At 40.5% G+C, this 18,287-nt stretch overlaps 1 protein-coding gene across 13 annotated transcripts in view; it reads right to left on the bottom strand.

The window, feature by feature from the left end:
- Positions 1 to 18,287, bottom strand: part of ARMC9 (armadillo repeat containing 9) — a 57,176-nt gene that overhangs the window by 2,888 nt on the left and 36,001 nt on the right. For 5 of the 13 annotated variants that reach the window (XM_077785695.2, XM_077785698.2, XM_085587893.1 and 2 more), the window contains 5 exons: positions 14,625 to 14,729; positions 13,386 to 13,501; positions 8,239 to 8,363; positions 4,737 to 4,869; positions 1,666 to 1,835 (listed from right to left, as the gene is read on the bottom strand). In XM_077785695.2, coding sequence (XP_077641821.2) covers positions 1,666 to 1,835; positions 4,737 to 4,869; positions 8,239 to 8,363; positions 13,386 to 13,501; positions 14,625 to 14,729 — 649 coding nt within the window. Of the gene's footprint in view, positions 1 to 1,665; positions 1,836 to 3,241; positions 3,383 to 4,736; positions 4,870 to 8,238; positions 8,364 to 13,381; positions 13,502 to 14,624; positions 14,730 to 18,287 lie in introns of those variants that run through there. The other 8 variants (XM_077785696.2, XM_085587891.1, XM_085587894.1 and 5 more) reach the window with 4 other exon arrangements.

Raw genomic sequence — 18,287 nt, 5'->3', positions numbered from 1 at the left:
AGGATCTCGCTCCAGAGCCTCCTGAAAGCAACACTGGTCTGTCACATCTTTCCTAGGACACTCTGCCCAGGAGTGTAAAGCTGCCCTGGAGAAATTAGAACATGCAGAAGATTTTTTTGTGCACACACACACACACACACACACACACACACACACTCTGTACTTTTCCTTCCTTCACTTGGGCTTCTTTTCCATGGCCAATGCTTTTGGAAATGAACTGAAACAGGAACCAGGGGCAGACTCTTGGGTGTTAACACCAATTCCAGTCAGGGCAGAACAGTGCCGCTGTCACAGGAAACAGAGAGCACTGATGTCAGAGGTAAAACTCGGGGCACATGCAGCAAAGGTAAAGCTGAAAGAGCTGCATTACCTCAGCACAGGAGTGTTGAAGCAAGGAGCCTACAGGTCAAAACCTTTTGCCACCAAGAACATTCCCTTCCAATGCCTCACCTGTACTCCCTGAAGAAACCATACCACTTCTCTGCACATGCAACTGTGTGGAACAATGAATGAACAACACAGGAGGCTCAGAATGCTCTTTCCAGCTTTGTTACTGGTTTACTGGGTTATTATCTTCATTTCATTTCCTGTATCTGTAATGAGTAGCTAATGATATACAATATTACAAGTTTCTTGGGAAGGTATTGACTTACTATGTTTTTGTCAAATGCTTCAAGGTAATAGTTACAGCTAAAGAATAGAGCTAACATTGCATTGTGATCAAATAATCATCACTAGACTTATAATCATCACTAAACTTGTTATGATGCCATGCTCCTGCCATTTTCACTGGTGATGGACACAGAGTTGTATTTGGATCCAGCTATTCCTATCCACACACCTGGGAAAAAGTTTGTTCATTACTGAAGAATGCATCTTTCTTCCCCCTCCACTCCAAAAAACTCCACAGCTGACATACCACATGTGTTTACTGATGTGTGAGCATCCAAGATCAATTTTTGCTCTGTACTGAGCTTGCGTTGCCTGGCTCAAAGCAAGTGTCCATCATCTTCGTCAATCCTCAAGTCAAAGCCACCCTCTCTTCTGAACCCCCCAGAGATGAAGTACTTTTTATAAACTTTTGCAGGCCACAGCATGGCCATGTGGCACTTGAGTATCAGTCTCCAGCAGAAAGGAGACTGCCATAACCAGCACACTGTACTTGGCTCTCTGCTTACCAAGCTGCCCTGAGCCATCTCCTGAGTTCAGGAGCTGTGAGCTCTACATTCAGCTGGGGTACAAATGTAGAGCACATGACATGTGCTACATTCAGCTGCAGTGCAGACACACCCAGGGATCTGACTTCAAGTTACACAGTGGGATGAACAAATGTCTTAAGAAAAGGAAAAACACTGATGACATCTAGAGAAGGTCTAATCTGAGACTCATAAGCTTCCCCAAAAACTTTTGAGAATTTGGGTCACTTTTCTCCACCCAGAGACAGGACAAAGCATGTCTTTTAACTGCTCACATGACAGCCTGGAAATAGGAGCAGTGCTCAGCAGGATATAATTACATGGTTGTACATCCTGCAGATGACAAGTACAATGTCATATACTCCTGGCACATTTGCAGCTTACCACTTCATTCCTGAAGAGTTTCTACAATGCTCCCTACTTTCCCACCCAAGGAATGACAAACAGAACAATGACATTTTCCACTTACTCTGTCTACTCCTTGTAGATCTTGAGGAGCTTGGATGGCTTGATTGTTGGGGTCCAGACTGAGAGAACTGGGGGGCAATGCCTGGGACCTTTCCCTTTCTAGGGCTGGTGCCCTGCCCGTCAGGAGTGCGAGGGATCTTAGGTTTGCTGGTGAAGGCTTGGGCAAACTCACTGGAGCAGGAGAGAGAAAGGGTTAGCAATGCATGGAGAAATATGTATGCATAGTTAAGTCTGCAACCAAGTGAAACCTGCAGTACGTGCTGTGACAGCCTGGCAGGTGCTCAAACCTCAGGGAGGCTGCAAATGGAAAGGAACATGGCACCACAGGCACTACCTGGGCCTGTGCTCACTGCACAGCCTCCAACCTGGCTCTATCGACCTGTCCATCTTACCCAAACCTCACTCTGAACAACAGGAATGAACAGGATCAGCTAAATTCCCTGCAAACCAGTAACTTATCTTTAGCTTGATTTCTGTTGTGTTTATCCAGTGACTCGTTCTGGGGTGCAAAAAATACACAGATATGCTACAGCAGAGGAACACATCCTTTTAGAGCACAGACACCACAATTTCTTCCAGGTATAGGTCAATCTTAGCAGACATAGGCAGCCTCCCTGGCTCATGTCTGGGATAAGATCTGTAGAATTCCCTGAAGGCTTTGTCAAGAGAGCAAAAATCTGTGATGGCATCTCTAAAATAAATTCCCTAAACAAATGAGCTCCTTGCTCACACTGAGAACATAAAGCAGGTGCTGCTATTTGATAGTCTGCAAAAATATCATTCTTTAAAATTTAATCAGTAAATGTGTGAGGATACACTGTCTTTCCTTGTCCCCAGCATAAATATACTTTTCCCCAGTTACAAAAATGGAGGCTACCAGGAAATAGCAAATCTTTAAAATAATTCTGAATCTAAATTAATGTTTGCACTAGAGTCGATTTTCTCTTAAAATAAGAAAAGGCTAAACTAAAGTAACAGCTACATGAAAACTTCATCATATTTTAAAAGTGAAATAAAAGAGCAAAGGCAGGACATCGAAAAAATAGGTGCTATAAAAAAAAATCAGTGATTCAAATAGAAAGTTCTCGTGTTATTAGCTCCATCAAAAGAACCCTTTGTGATCATCAGAAGGGGTGATTAGGGGGATTTTCAAGACATTTAATCTCTCCTCCTCCCCTGGGAATGCTGCTGAGTCAGTACTGATTAGCCCTTCCGAAGGCCCTGCTTCACCTTGCAGGGAGATTTGAGCAAGTGTTCCTTTTGTATTTTAAATAGCATTATTATCTGTATTTTGCATATGTATATGCTAAATGTTAAGGGCAGAGACGTGCTAATTGTTCTGCTAAGAACCATCTCTGCAGCCTTCTACCTATGACTATTGCAAGTGCTAAAACTTGTCTCAGTTTCAAAGGAGGAGGTGACAGATGGCAGCAGAAACAGATTGGTAAAGCAACACTGAAAAATAAGACTGGCCGGATAAAACCTCAAGGCATGGACCACAGAGATATTTAAACATCTTTGTTTCCGCATAGCAGTGTCATTGTTATTGATTATTTTGTCATTTAACTCAGTCTGACCTGCATCAGCTGGAACAATCATTTGCTCCTGTGGAAATAAAACAGCTGTAGCAGAAATGTCACTACTAAGGTCTCATTCTTCTCTCCAATTTATTTTGCATCCTTTCACTCATCTCTGTTCAGTTAAGTTCTCAATTTATACTGCCAAGGAAGAGGGGAAAGAGAAGTCACCACTTCCACAGCCCAACTCAGCCCTCCTTTTCTCATACATACATCTTCTAGAAAGGTCTTGGCATTTGCCAAATAGGTATTTGCCTCCAGGAAGGAGACAATTCTTAGAGTGGACAAAACTATGAGCAGTGATTTATTAGTCCTGTTTGTTTGGCAAACAAATTATAGTCTGCATCCAGGAGTGAAAGAATGAAAAGGCAGGTCTAGGTATTGCAACACCAACATATTAACAAAAGACCCTTGACACAGAAAACCCTGAGCTCTCCTTGACTGCGAATGGCTGCATTCCTGTATCTGTAACTCCAGGCTGCATTTGGAAATCCAAATTACTGCATGCGTGCTGAGGAAACAGAGGATGAAAAGATATGATCTTCCTCTGCAGGATACTGCACCTGTGCCTTCACTTCTATAAATTCCATCCTGAGATTTAGACATATGTTTGTGAACAAATACTAAAAATTACTGGGAACACACCTTTTAAATAATAGGTTATGTAGAGAAGCAAAGCATCTCACTAGGGTGGGGGACAAGATGTTGCCAATTTGACTTGCTTCCTGGAAGCAAAGCCTGAAAGATTAATATCCCTATCTCCATCACAATGCAAACAATTTGGCCATAAATTTGTATGGTCTATTTGTATTTCTATTATGTGCTTAGCTACTGTTACAACAGACAACAGAAATAAAACCAGCAATGCTGGCCCACAGCTATGACTGTTAAGCACCTCAGTTGAAACCAGTGACAATTTATTGACAATGTGTAATTTCTCAGATCTCACCATGGAAACAGTACAACTGGGAAAAAAAAACAAACAACCAAACAACCAAAGCCACACCAACCCCACAAAAAACCCAAAACCACACACTGGCCTCTGCAGGCCTGAAGGAAACAAAGTTCTAGACACAGAATCTTTCAGAAGTGCTAGAGCTGTAATTGACACAAATAACTAAACACTTCTGAAAAATCAGATGCATAAAGAGCTTGTAAAAACTTTCCTTTAACACATCTCCACCCATTCTGCATTTTTGTTCTGGAACGTATTTGCTTTTAAAATTTATCTACGCTGTTTAAAACTTGGCCCAATCTAATTAGCTATAGGAAAAAGCTGTTAATGTCTGAAGGACACATGCAGGCCCTGAAAACTTTGGTAGACTTTAGTCCAATTGCTAATTAATTCCCAGTTTTCATCCAAGATGTAACATCACAGTTGTACACATCACACATCAAGTAACTTCACAGATTGTCTTTACAGCAGTATGGAATTAGCTGGAAAATCCTGTCAGACTCCTATTACAATTTTAGGTATCCTCTAGATAGATCATACCTGTGTGATTGACCATTTACTTTGTCCTCAGTGAATTCAGCAGATTGAGAAGATAGGGTATCACCAGCTGGGATGTGTTGGTCCATTCTATGGCCTGATGCAAATACTTCAGATGACTTCATTTCAATTGCTGCTTAAAAAGGAAACATAGTTCAGTGAGGAGTTGTCTCCTTACAGTTTTATTAGAAATTCAATCAAGTTGCAGATCTGCTGTATAAAGGAAACTTTGAGGTTTTGGCAGGCTACTGAGTTTGTGTGGCAGAGTGTATTAAGGCTCATCACCTGAGCAAAACAGCTGCAAGTGTGATAATTTAAGCCCTTTGCAGTTGAAAAATAAAACTGGCTACACTATACACTTGCAACGGGAAAGGAGCATGCAGACCTGCAGTTAACACACTTCAGCTATGTTCAACAGCTCATTAAAGCCACAGGAACACAACCCCTTGCAGTTGTCTGTACATATCCACAGTAACAGGGCCACTGCAGACAAGAAGAAGTGTTTTACACTTCTGTCAGATTCAATTTCTGCCTTACACTAAAGGAGAAGTGAAGGACACTCAGTTTGCTTAGAACCACGAGGCTACTAAGATGTGCAAGTTCAATGAAAGTTTAGGGAAAATCCCTAGATCCATTCCTGCCATGCTCAGGACTGGCTGCTGTCCTGGTTTGCTCTCTCATACTGATAAGAATGCAGATCAGGGCACTCTCAGACAGGCATTTTGCTGCCCAGCACATGTTCTGTCTGGCATTCAGCATAGTAAGTGTAGGAAGATGACCAGGGTTCATCTTTGGGCCACAAGTTTTCTGCCCACAGGAGACAAAAAATAAAAGAGGGCAAGAATTATTGATTTTTAACCAAAGGATAAAGGGGGAGAGGATGGACCCAGACAAAATCAGACCAGTCCAAGAACAACCAAATATTTCCAGGAGGACATTAAAGAACTAGGCTCATTTTTGGAAAATAAAGAAGGATCAAGTTTCCTTGAGGCTAAACTTAGTTTCCTTGAGATAGCCCCTTGAGGAGACTAATTGTTCACATAAAGCTTTTATTCTGTTTTTTTCACTCTTTGTCTCTTACTATTCATTTTATGATGGCTGCATCAAACTCTGAGTCCCAAGGTACTCATGTGATGCTGGGAAACAGATATTCTGAAATAAGCAGGTTCCTGGTACTGCAGAATGACCATTAGACCAAGATCAGAAGTCAATAAAGCATATTTATTGCACAGCAAAGATATTTGGCAGAGCATCATGAAAGCCTCTAGAAGCAGTACCATTATTTTTATACATTTCTGCTCCCTGCTTTATCTTAGAAGGCAAAAGAAGAGAAATAGTTTATTTTCCATTGCCTTAAAGCCTTTTCAATTTAAATATTACAATCCCCATTGCCTTTTGGAAAAATGGAGATGTTCAAAGACCCAGCTCAATTATAATTCTGCAGAATAAAGTCTTGTCACTGACATAACAACCAGGGGGTCCAGCAGTGCAGTCTCTCTTTTCTCTTCCCCTCCACTTCATTTCTAATTCCCTCATTTCTAAATGTAATTCAAAAGATAAGACAGACAAGCACATATGTCACTGCTACTTGCAAAAACCCAAAACAAACCTCAGGCCATCTTTCAAGTAGCTCAATGTTATTTTATACCTTGGATTAATGCTAGGAAAAATTTCCTCACAAATTATCTGTGTTTTTACATGTATAATTCATATAAACTAGCAATATGTTGTATGTTCTGACCGCAAAGATTTTTCTATAGGAAAATAATATAATCCAGTAGTCTTATTAATAGCCACCTGCATATAATTTTGACTGAAAGCAGATAACAGACTGTTTTAAACAGAGGCTACAAGCAAAGTTCTGACAAAGCGAAACATTTAAGCTGGCAGGAATATCTTCAGTATGAAGGCTTTAAATCAATAGCCATCAAAAACTAACAACATTTACTTTGCTGACTGACTCAGGCTGCTTGTTTAAACCTCTTCACAAATCCTACAAAACAAACTATCAGCATCAGCAGCACAGCAAAAGTGACAGAGGTGAGTGAATGCATCTCACTGGAAAGATATCAAAATCTGTTCACTTGGGCTCGATGGCTGCACAATGCCTTAGGAATTGCATCCAGTTACACTTTAAAACACCAAACAGGAACACCCTTGATAACTGCTTGGCTTAATTTTGTTTGTGAAGCACAGGTTGTAAAAATATGTTCTTTTTTTCCTTCTCTCTCTCTCTCTCTGCAGGAAAACTGCCAAGTCAGGATGCTTTTACTTGGTTTACAACCTTTGCTGGTGTGAGTTGCTGCCCTTGGTTGGCCAAACCCCCAAGCTGTACTCAAGGTGTTGCTGTGCAGGGAGGCTGAGAACAGCAGCTCTCATTGCTACCCAACAGCAAGAATCCAAGTGCCCATTGTGGACAGGAGCTTCTCCTGCTGCTATCCTCCTCTCCTTCAGCATGTTACATTCATCAGCTCTAGGCATTACGAAAGCGAATTCCTGTCTGCAAGACCTCAGTTACTCTTCTCAGAATCCTTTTCATTTCCTTTAGGAAATTTAAAAAAATAGAAGAGAAAGTAAAAAGTATGCTATTCCTTTACTGCTTCAAAGCATATTTTTCAGAAAAGAAAAGGCACACTTTGCCTGAACTTATTAATAATTCTGTCCTGGGTATGCTGCAAGATCCTTTATCTATACTGCTGAACATTTCGCCTTAGATCTGTAATTGGAAATGTTAATGAGACCCTCCCAGGTAGGTTAAAACTCCAACATCCAGTGTTCCATGATCTCGTGGATATCAAAAGTTCAGCAATCGAGTATTTCAGAAGGCTATAACCTTTTAAATTTCATCACATATTTCTGAGCTCTCAGGCCCAGCTGAGTTTGCATTAATTTCAGCTGAAGCTGCAAGGGCAGAATCTTTAGCAGCATCACCCACAATGCAGCCACACAGCACCAGGCTGCCCATCCTCCACAGCCCTGGATGGTCTGAATGCAGTTGCAAATCTCAGCAGATAACTGCAGCTGCCTTCCTCTCTAACACTGAGATACAGCCAACAGAGCCTGCAGGTGCCAACAGACAGTGATTCATTTAGATCCAAACAAGGGGTATTTGATCAAGCAAGGGGCTTTGCCTGCTGGGAAATGCACTGTCTCTGACTGCAGCTCCTTCCCTGGGCAGGGGACATTGCAGAATACCCTTCACATACTGGAAGCCCTGGGTTTGATCCTTGGCACTTCCACAGGAAGCAAGATGGAGTGAGGCAAGTGAGACCATTGGCGTCTGCTGGCCACACTTTTCCTTCTGTGGCCATTCATTCAGCTGGAGCTGAAGTCTGCAGTGTGCCCCAAGGTCCTGCAGACTGACCCAGGCTCTATAAACAGAGGGTCATTTCCACACTACACTAAAAAAATCCCCAATCAATAACACACAGTCCAGGCCCCCTACACCTGCCCCAGTCAAGGAAGACATCAGCAATTAAGAACAGCACCCAGAGGCAATCCTTACATGAGGGGGAAATGCAGAAGTCAGAAATGCTGGACTGTCTCCCACCACAAATGGAAGAAGAACCACTTGGTGGAGACTGCAGCTTCTCATACCTATCGTGACAGGAACTGGTACTGTTTTCTGGCCTGGAGGAGAAAGGAGAATGCAAGGTGAATGCTTACAGTATAAAAAGTTTAATCAGAGTAAATGCTAATTTCTTCCAATTGCCTGTAATGACATAGTACACATTTAAATTATTTTATACTTCATATTGCAAACCAGTACTAAGGATATAATTTAACTACTTGACTATAGCTCCCACAAACCAGCTGACATCAAACATATTTGAAATTAGCATTTTTTCCTACTGCAATAAAAAAAGGCAAGAAAAGGAAACTGTAACTCCCTGCAGTCTGAAGACCCAAAATACCACCATGACACTTAAAGAAAAAGACTGTAGAAATGGGTCTGAGAGGTCTTCAATACTTAGCTTTTTCAAGGATTTAACATTGCTTCTGAATATTACAAGGATTTCACTTTAAAAAGCAATATACAACACAGACTTAAAACAAAGTAGGCAACAAATAAACTCTTGATTTCACAAGTGAAGTGGATCAGTGGGAAACTGAAGCAGTTGAAGGACAGAACAGGGACACAATTGCTTACTAGTAAGCAATAAAACACAGTACAAGTGCGATGGTGTGGAAAGTGTGTGAAAAGAAGTTGGTAGACATGGAAAGTTTCCCTGCCTAATATCAGGTTAAGGTAACTAAACTACATTTCTAGTAAAAAGGATGCAGGCCAAGAAGGCAGTTAATGATTTCACAGCTAAATCAGTTTCTAAGGAAATAGCTAGCAGAATATTAAGTAGTTCAGGCCCCCTTGTGTGATCTCAGCCAGTGAGCCTTTAAAGAAGGAGGGAAAAATGAAAAAAAAAGAAAAAGAAGGCAGCTTTCAGTATTTCCTGACTCCCTCAGCTCCATACAGCAAGAGCTTGTCCATACAGGGATCCCATGACAATTCATCTGAAGTAACTAGAGTCTTGTCTGCACTGGGAAGTCATAGAAAAATTAGCATGAAATGGCTGCTTCATGTGCAGTGGCTATTCTGCATTAATTTTTGGTGTGAATACTTCTATTCAGCACTAAAAATCTTCACCCCCCTCCTGTTTGGAGGTATGAACCAACAACTCAGACACGTTATAGTATCTCCTCAACTGCTTGCTCTTTCATGATGTTTTTAAATGGAATATATTACATGAAGTCTCACATAAAGAACTTCAAACAAGTTATATCCACTTCAATTTTGAATGGAAGCATTTACAAAAAATTTTAATGCAGTTTAACCACTCTGCTGAATACGAGACTTCAGATAATTCAGATGAACTGTCCTGGATTGTATTTGGTAGACAAGCTGTATCCAGGGCAAAAGTGTCTAACATTTTTCATGAGAATTCATATGATACAAGCCACTTAAATTATTTAAACTACAAAATATATCCAGTTCAGACATTGCTTTCAAATTAAGGCAGCTAAGTTTTTATTGTCTTCCTCCAGCAATAATTTCCAAGCGAGTATTTCCTTATTTTAGTAAATGAATTTGTACTAAAATTAAAACAGCATAAAATCTATCAAAGCTCGTCCTTTTCTGCTGCAAAATGTAGTTAGAGAATGTCTTAATTTACTCACTGCAGTTTCCTGCACACAAATTAGTTAGGTACAAAGGACAAACTTCTCATTCAAAGTGGTACTCCTTGTTTCCTGCTTAAAACATGGGAGCATCAAACACTCATAGTATTTCTACCAGTTGGGCAGAGCAGGAGGGAAATTAATTTTCACATATTTTCACAGTGTTAGATTTCTGCTGTTTACATTTCTCCTCTGTAGTTTGCATAGTGAGGCAATCTGTAAAGGCTGCTTCACACCATCAAACTAACACTTCTCTTAGACCAAGAGCTACCAGAACCAGCATGATAGAAATGTGTTTTTAATTTGTATCCAGCAGTGACCTGAAGCTGTCTTGCAGAGGCACAAGCTGCACAACTGAGAAGATTCAAGTTGTGCCAATACAAGAGTTACGTCACTTCAGGATCCCGGGACAATTAAGTAAACACCCTGCCTGGGTAGATGGTGCTAAAGAGAGGCAGCAATCACTTCCAAAGATTATTTCTGATGCAAAAATTGCAGTGCAGTACACGACACTGGGAAATAAAAGGCACTCCCACGGGTTTGACACCATTTTTTTGACTTCCCAGAGGAAAGTAATTTCATTTCCACAAGCTTGGCTTTCTCTCCACTTATAAAGCAAGAATGTAATGCTTAGACACTCCAGTGATAATGATGATTTATTCCTGAAAATATACTTTCTAAATATGCTGTAAGGCTGCCTGGCAGAGACTGAAATAGTTCATGCCTTAAACATTGTTAGGAAGGAGTTTTGCCCATTATAGCACAAACAGTATAAAGAAGCTACAACCACAGAAGCCCCCACTCCTTGAACATGCCTGGCTGGAACTTTGAACTGTGAGTTAAGCTGCCTAGATAAGATAAATGGGTCATTATGTTCAATCATCTCAGGTCTAGGGAGAAGCAAACAAGGCTGAGAGCAAGGAATGCACCCACAAGAAAGCCAAATGCAGCAGACTCGTCCCTGGCTGGGTTTGGGGTGAGGAAGACCACAGCCCACAGAGGCCAGGCTTACACAGACTCCCCCCATGAAATGAGGCGGGGAGACACTTTTGGGTGCAGCCTCTGGTCAGAGGCACTGAACACCCATCCTGCCTGACAAACTGGCCCAGCTGTGTAACCCCCAACTCCACAGGCCACATCCACAGGACCCTGATGTGACAGGAAGCTGAGGGGGTGTCATAATCCCTCAAAGACCCCCAAAGCACTCTTCAGACTCATTCCTAAGGCACCACGGGACTGCACGTGAGGCAAATCGATGCAACACAGACTGTGTCAAACTGCCCCCCCCCCAGCATTCCCACCTGGCCTGAGCATGTACTCAACCATTGGATTCTGTGCATTTGGGGCACCCTCACCACCAAGAAGACCAGAACTGGAGAGATCAATGGAGCATCCTTGGGATCCATAGAGTGGTGAGATTTTCTTTAATCTGTCTCTGACATTCTCTTTCTGTACCCCCACCTCTTTTCTGTTTCTTTTTCTTCCTTCTTCTCCCTCTATTTGTTATCAAATAAAATGCACAATATTGACTTTGGCATATGGTCTCGTTAGCACCTTAATTTCGGCAGAGGAATTTCTAGTAACTTGAAAAACTGGACTGTAACACTGCCCAAACAGCCAATTCCACAGAATCAGTCCAGGTCTCCAAGCCCACCATGGGGCACAACTGAGAAGATTCAAGTTGTGCCATACTTGAATGTAAATACTGTGCAGGGGAAGTGGGACCTTGAACTCTAACACTGACTCCACAGCAAAGTGGCAATGTATATTTAGGCATAGATAACCAGTATGTGTATATTTAGGGATAGATTAACCAGTCTAGATTTTCAAGGCCTGCAGTTCTTTTGGAGGACTGCATGAAAATTATTAGATCATCAGTATTTTACTAATATATTAATTAATTGCTACTTTCTTCTGACACACAAACACACACATTTAATATACACGGGGAGAGTCTTGCAAAAACTGTGGATGTTGTGATGGTGCAAAAAGTTGGCCACCTGTAAGAAAGGACACAAAGTCAGAACTCCAAATCCACATTTAGGCTCTACCAGGCAGACAAATTAGGGCCATGTTCAAACAAATGCCATTTTATCCAGGCCAGTACTTGGAAGAAAAATTAAGATTTTAAGGCAAATTCTGCCATGGGGTAGCTAAAAATTCTTCTGCTTTGGAGGTGCATCTTGCTTTTTAAAAAAAATAAATGTCTTCTGGGGTTTTATCCATGCCCAGCTCTGGTATGTTATACTTGTCTGTTCCAAGGCCCTGGTAACCTAATACATATAATCCCATAAGAATGGTACACATTCCTACAAGCAGGAATGCTAATTCCAGCATGAGACAGTGGGAGGCAAGATAAAGCTGCAATCACTCCTTGTCCAAAACAACAGACTTCACTCAGAATCACCTACACCTGTGAAACTACATCAGTCCTCACCGTCTTCTGTACCCATTTTCCACACTAAAACAAGGAGGAAAAGTACTTTAAGAAATAGAAAATATGAACAGGAAAACAAAGAGTGGCAGAGGGATGACATGGGACAATCTTCAGGACTAATGTGTTTGAAGAACCACCCATAATTTCATTACATTGTGCTTTTCACGTTACCCATTTCATTTTAACATACTTACCTATACCAATCCTGTGAGTTTTGAGTACTCTTATCATACTTTGTTAGTCTTGTAGTATCTCAGATTAAGTATTCATAGAAATGAAAACATTAAATCCTCACAATAAACATGCCTGTATCATAGCTACCTGGACGTGATCAAATCCAAAACGATGCAATTGAAAGTTAAAAAATCATTTTAATTTGTGATCTCATTGGTATTTTACTTCCTCAGTCAGGACAGTGAACAGGACAAATCTTGTCTCAGAAATTCAGATATACTTGTTCTAACAGAAGGCAGAGAATAATCAAGGAGCTCTGCATGGTAAGACTCCTTTATTCCATTTACAATAAGCCTTCTACTGTGACCCAAATCACACCAAGAGTAAAGTGCCACACACACTTCTGATGGAAAATGTATTTTTTCCAAAACAGGAAAACACAACATAACAAGATTTTTATCCTCTCCATTTTCTTTTTCATCTGTTCTCTAACAAACCTTCCCAGAGCAAATACACTTTGTTGCTTGTGAAATGGAAGATCCCAGGCATTGTAGATGTTTGATGCAACTTTCCAAAGGAATATTTTATAAGAAGATGCAAGAACATGTGGGATAGAATGCAAATTTAAATAAATCTGATCAATAAATATTTATTCAACTATTTTGAGAATGTGACCTCAGCCAGTGGACCTTTCTTTGCCTGCAATGTTCTGCTCCTTTTTTTGAAATTATCCACAATGAATGACAATGGCAATACACTTTTAGATAGGGGAAGTTTTGATATTAGGCATTGTTATGGGCTTACTTTCTTTGTTATACTTTTTAAAAGAGCTTTAAAAATCCAACTTGGTCTCATTTGTTTGAACTTACATTAGATATGCAGTTCTGTGATAACCTGGTGTCACAGGTCTCTGGAGAGGCTCATCTATACTCTGCTGGACACCAGCAAATTGCTTCTTCTTAGTTTTTGGAGTGTGAGTCATTATCTGATACACAAGAGGACATGAAGAAAAAAAATAATGCAGTGGAAAAACAGGTATTTGAAGCCATAGAGAAAATTCTATAGAAATATTGCAGCAGAAGCTAAATTGCATTCTGGTGTCACTGGATAAAACTGCCTGGAATTACTGAAAGCTCTTTCATGACAACTTCTCTCAGGTCACTTTTCCATCGTCAGGATTCTGGACTCTCCAATCCAGAAAGTGCACATTTATAATGACTGGCTTGGGTTGGAAAGGTTCATAAGGACCAGCCAGTTCCAACCCCCCTGCCATGGGACAGCTTTCACTACATCAGGTTGCTCAAAGCCTCATCCAACCTGTCCTCATACAGTTCCAGGGATGGGGCTGCCACAGCTTCTCAGGCAACTAGTGCCAGAGCCTCACCATCCTCATAGGGAAGAATTCTTTCCTTATATCTAATCTAACCTACTTTCAGTTTGAAGCCATTCCCCCTTGTCCTATTACTACATGTTCTTTTGAAAGAGTTCATCTCCAGCTTTCTTGTAGGTCCTTTTAGGACTGAAAGCCCACAATAAGGTCTCCCTGGAACCTTCTCTCCAGGCTGAATAACGCCACTCTCTAAGCCTGTTTTCACAGGAGAGGTGCTTCAGCCCTCTGTGTATCTCAAATTAGTCACAGCACACTAAATGGCATTCATACAAACTTCATGCTTTTTTACTTAAGAGCTTTTTGCTGCTTGAAGTAAGACAGACAATACTTGATCTGGCACAACGCCTGCAGGAGCAGTTGACTTTTCAACTTCTCTTTTTTCTAAAATAATTTCAGACCAGCAGAATGTTCCAGTATTAACCTGCTCAACGTTGTGCTTTGTGTGCTCAGAGTCACTGGTGTAGCACAAGAACCCTAAGGCTGCCTGTAGCTTATTATTAAGCCACAGCCTGACCACCCCTGTGAAAGGGTAGCTCCCTTCTCACACTGGTTCTGCTTGTCCTGAGCAGCAGCTCATACACAGACTATGAAAGATTCAGACTGCTCTGCAGGTAGCACCTGCCTCTTCAAGCAATAAATTGAATAAAGTGGTGAAACTACTGAAATAAAACAGCCCAGGAAATTAATTTATTTTAAGATTCTAAGGAGTGGTACTCACTCCCAAGTACTCGGTTGTTAGCAGCTTCTCTCCTGAAAGCTCCCCCAGCTGAGGCAGCAAAACTTCATCTTTGTCCAGATCAGGCTCCAGGATGTCACTGTCCTCCTGCAAGGCAACAAGAAACTCAGGGGTTGCAAGGAAACTTTAAAGCTGGTAATAAAAAAAAAACCAAAAAAAAACCAACAAAAAAAACCCAAACCAAACCAAAACCACAAAAAAAAAAAAAAAAAAAAAAAAAAGGAAAAAAAAAAAGCTGGTACAAAAAGCTGGGAATCAGTATTTCAGGATAAAAATATCATACAACAAGGCAACAATCCTCTGATGATTTTAGTCTACAAACCAAAATGTAACCAACTTTAAGTAAAAACTACCAAGAATTCACTCTCCAGTGCCTATTTCTAGAATAACTATAGGTGATTCATCTTTCATGGAAGCTCTGCAGCTTCTACAGATCAAAAAAGCCAGGAAATTTTGAAGTTTGAGGGATTCCTCCATCAAACCAAAATTAGTAGTACAAGAATAAGTCAGTATGTTTTGCTTGTGTTTTGCTACTAAAAGGGAGTCTCTTCTGTCCTGCACAAGATATCCTAAGACAGACCCATTCCAGATGAAGAAAATGTTCTTTTTTTTTGAAACCTGTTGTGATAATAAATGTTAATGGCTGTCAAAAACAGTAAATGAGAAAAAGTAAAGGAATAATTCTAAAAATGTATATTGTATAGTTAGGTAGAGAGCTTGACATAAGCTCCATTAAAAGCAATGTCCACTGGACTCTGATGAACTCCAGAGCACAAAGAAAATGAAAAGCAGTTTTACTTTCGTGAGATTTAGACTCAATTTTAAATAGTCAAAATCAGCTCTTAATTACTTGGAAAGCTGGCTATGGGTGAAAAATAACCCAGATGATGGCAAAAGGATAAACATTTGTAGACTAGGCAACAATCATCTGTATCAAGCAAAAAAAAAACAACCCACCAACCCCTGCCCTCCACCAAGAAACCACACTCTAAAGTCCACAATATTGTGTCTTTTTATTTGGGGGGGAGGGGGGAGGCAGGCGGGGAAATTGCAAAGATTAGCTCTATAAATAGGTCTGGGGGGATTTTCTATTTTCTTTTTAACAAGGTTTGTTAATGCAGCCAATCCCATTCCCTGGCATTATTTAACCTGCCAGGTAACTGAGCCTGAAAGTGTCCCCCCTTTGCCTCCTTGTACAAAATAAGGACTTTGCCCGTGTGCCATCACTGCACTGCTGAAATAACACAATTGGTGCCCTGTTCCCCACTGCTCACAGGCTGCAGCAGATGTTGGAAGCCAAGCCCGTTAAGGTAATGGCTGGAAGCCCTGTGATTAAGCTCTTTCTTTTGATGTACTCTGCTGCTGAAGTGGATTTTCACACGGCAGCTCTCTGATTTTATTGCCAGGTGCCGAGTGACAGCAGATCAGAGGGTGTCTGATAAATCGTCACTGTACAGTCACCTCACGCAGCTCCAGCTTGTAACTAAACATTGAAAAGAGAGCTACAATATCACACATGCACTTTAACAAGCAGCTTTTCAAGATGGTCCAAGTCAAATAAAAAACGAACACAAAGATCAAATGTTGAAGATAAATTAAGTTAGTATTTAACAGACCAGCCTAGAGAATATTGAGCACCAGGAAATACACACTGTGACTGTGGGTGTCAACACACCCCAGAAGGATGACATCTCAAGGCTGGGTATGTACTCCAGGAGCCAGTGTGTCCTAAGCTCTACACTAGTTAATTTAAAGCTTACCAGACAAACACAAAAGCCAATTTATTCTGAATAACAGCACATACAGACACATTTTTTGTAAGGTTATATGCTCCAACATTACACAGTACTGAACCTTAAATTTCTGAATGCATGATGCCCTTAGAAATTCCAGAATTTTCCTCCAACAGGCTCAACTGCGTCTTAGCCACAGTGTTTAGAAGAAAGTTGTTACCACAAGATCTGCTCAAAGCCAGGAGAGAATTCATCAACTCAAAATTAAACACAGATAAAAGCAAAAAACCCAAAAAACCCCCATGAAAGGCAATAGTTACAGCATTGGGAACATTTGCATGCTCTTGTAAACAATTAAAGCTGGAGCAAAACCTGCAAATTAAGGCTGCATGAGAGGCTTTCTGTTGTTTCCTAAGTTGTAAAGGTATAAATAGAGGTATTGAGCAACAAATTCTAATATCAGTAAGCAGTCTGAAAGCAAGTCACTAAATTGGCAAAATAGGCAATATAAGGACATATCCTGAAATGTATTCAGTCTGTAGTAGTTTAAAGATTACGTAAAAGCAACACTTTTGATAAAATGTTCCAAAGCTTTCTGTTGCCAGATCACAACATTAGATGTTATCACAGAACACCATTGAGAATAACTCACTGCAATTCCAAAATACATGAGTTCCAGTCATTGAGGTAGTGAGTCAACAAATCTTTGTCTATTTAACAAAGTAACGTCATCATGCATTACTGCTATGATATTTGTAAACTGTATTTTCTAAACTGAGGGACTAAGAAACCAGATGTCCTTGCAGCAGAACAGAATTATAGTTCCCAGCAGCAATAAGGATTCAGAATGTGTTGCAATTAATGTTACACTAAAAACAGTTTCAAACTTGGCTTTTCTTTTTCATATAATGGCAAAGATAATGAAAAACTGCAATTGGAAACAAAAGCCTACTGTTATTTTCTGAGTCAAATAATAAGAAATGCCAGAAGTACATTTTAATCACATGATGGTCCAGTGGCAAAAATACATTTCAAAATTATTTGACCTAGAGCCTTTGCTGGGATTGTAAGCAGCAGCAACTCATCTAGGGAGCAGGACTGAATAGGAGAATTCACCTTCCTTTCATTTCCAGGAACAGGTAAAGTGATGGAAGTGTTGAACATTAACATGCAATTCAATGCCACACCTTTCAGGAAGGAGTTCCTTATCCATGTGTTTTCACAACAAAACACAGTATCCTTTAAAAAAGTATACTGAAGTTCAAGCAAAGGTATTATCACCTTGGACTCCCAAGACACCAAAGCCTTGAAACGTCAGTTAAAAGGTGTTAAGCAGCATATTAAGCAAAGGGAAGTTTTCATTATTCATTTCCAGAAGCCCATCTTGCACCACAAGCACTGATTTCCGGTTGGACGAGTGGAAAGATTATAAAAAACAGGCTTCAGGACTGCAGGAGGTTAAACAATTACAATAATCTAATACTACAAGAAAAGTTTACTGTATTCCCTTAGAATTCACTTAGAACTCGCCCCTTAGAATAAAAAGGGGTGAATTGATTGTTAAATAAAACTTATTTTCTAGCTCTAAATTTAGAATTTCCACATTGCTCTAACTTTAGACAAAGGAGTTATTAGTTCACCACTTGTGCCACAACACAAGAGGTATACAAAACACAACACAAAAACTGGATAAATTATGCAACCAATGCAAGGCTTCCCTGGATGCTGCCAGGCAAAGGCTGGATCCTGCACAATGCTGCACCCGTAGCAGCTGAGAGCACACCACACCTGTTGCAGTCAGGATATTTGCATTTTTATCTGCTCTCAAAACAGAAAAAACTCAATATGCACTAGAAGATGCATTCTGTCACGCTGCAGTAACAGGACAAATTTTAGACTTGGTTTTCCCCAG

The sequence above is a fragment of the Lonchura striata genome, chromosome 9, assembly GCF_050655825.1.
Source record: "Lonchura striata isolate lonStrDom1 chromosome 9, ASM5065582v1, whole genome shotgun sequence".
Taxonomy (NCBI): domain Eukaryota; kingdom Metazoa; phylum Chordata; class Aves; order Passeriformes; family Estrildidae; genus Lonchura; species Lonchura striata.
The sequence above is the reverse complement of the archived record's forward strand: the minus strand, read 5'-3'. Positions and strand labels throughout refer to the sequence as shown.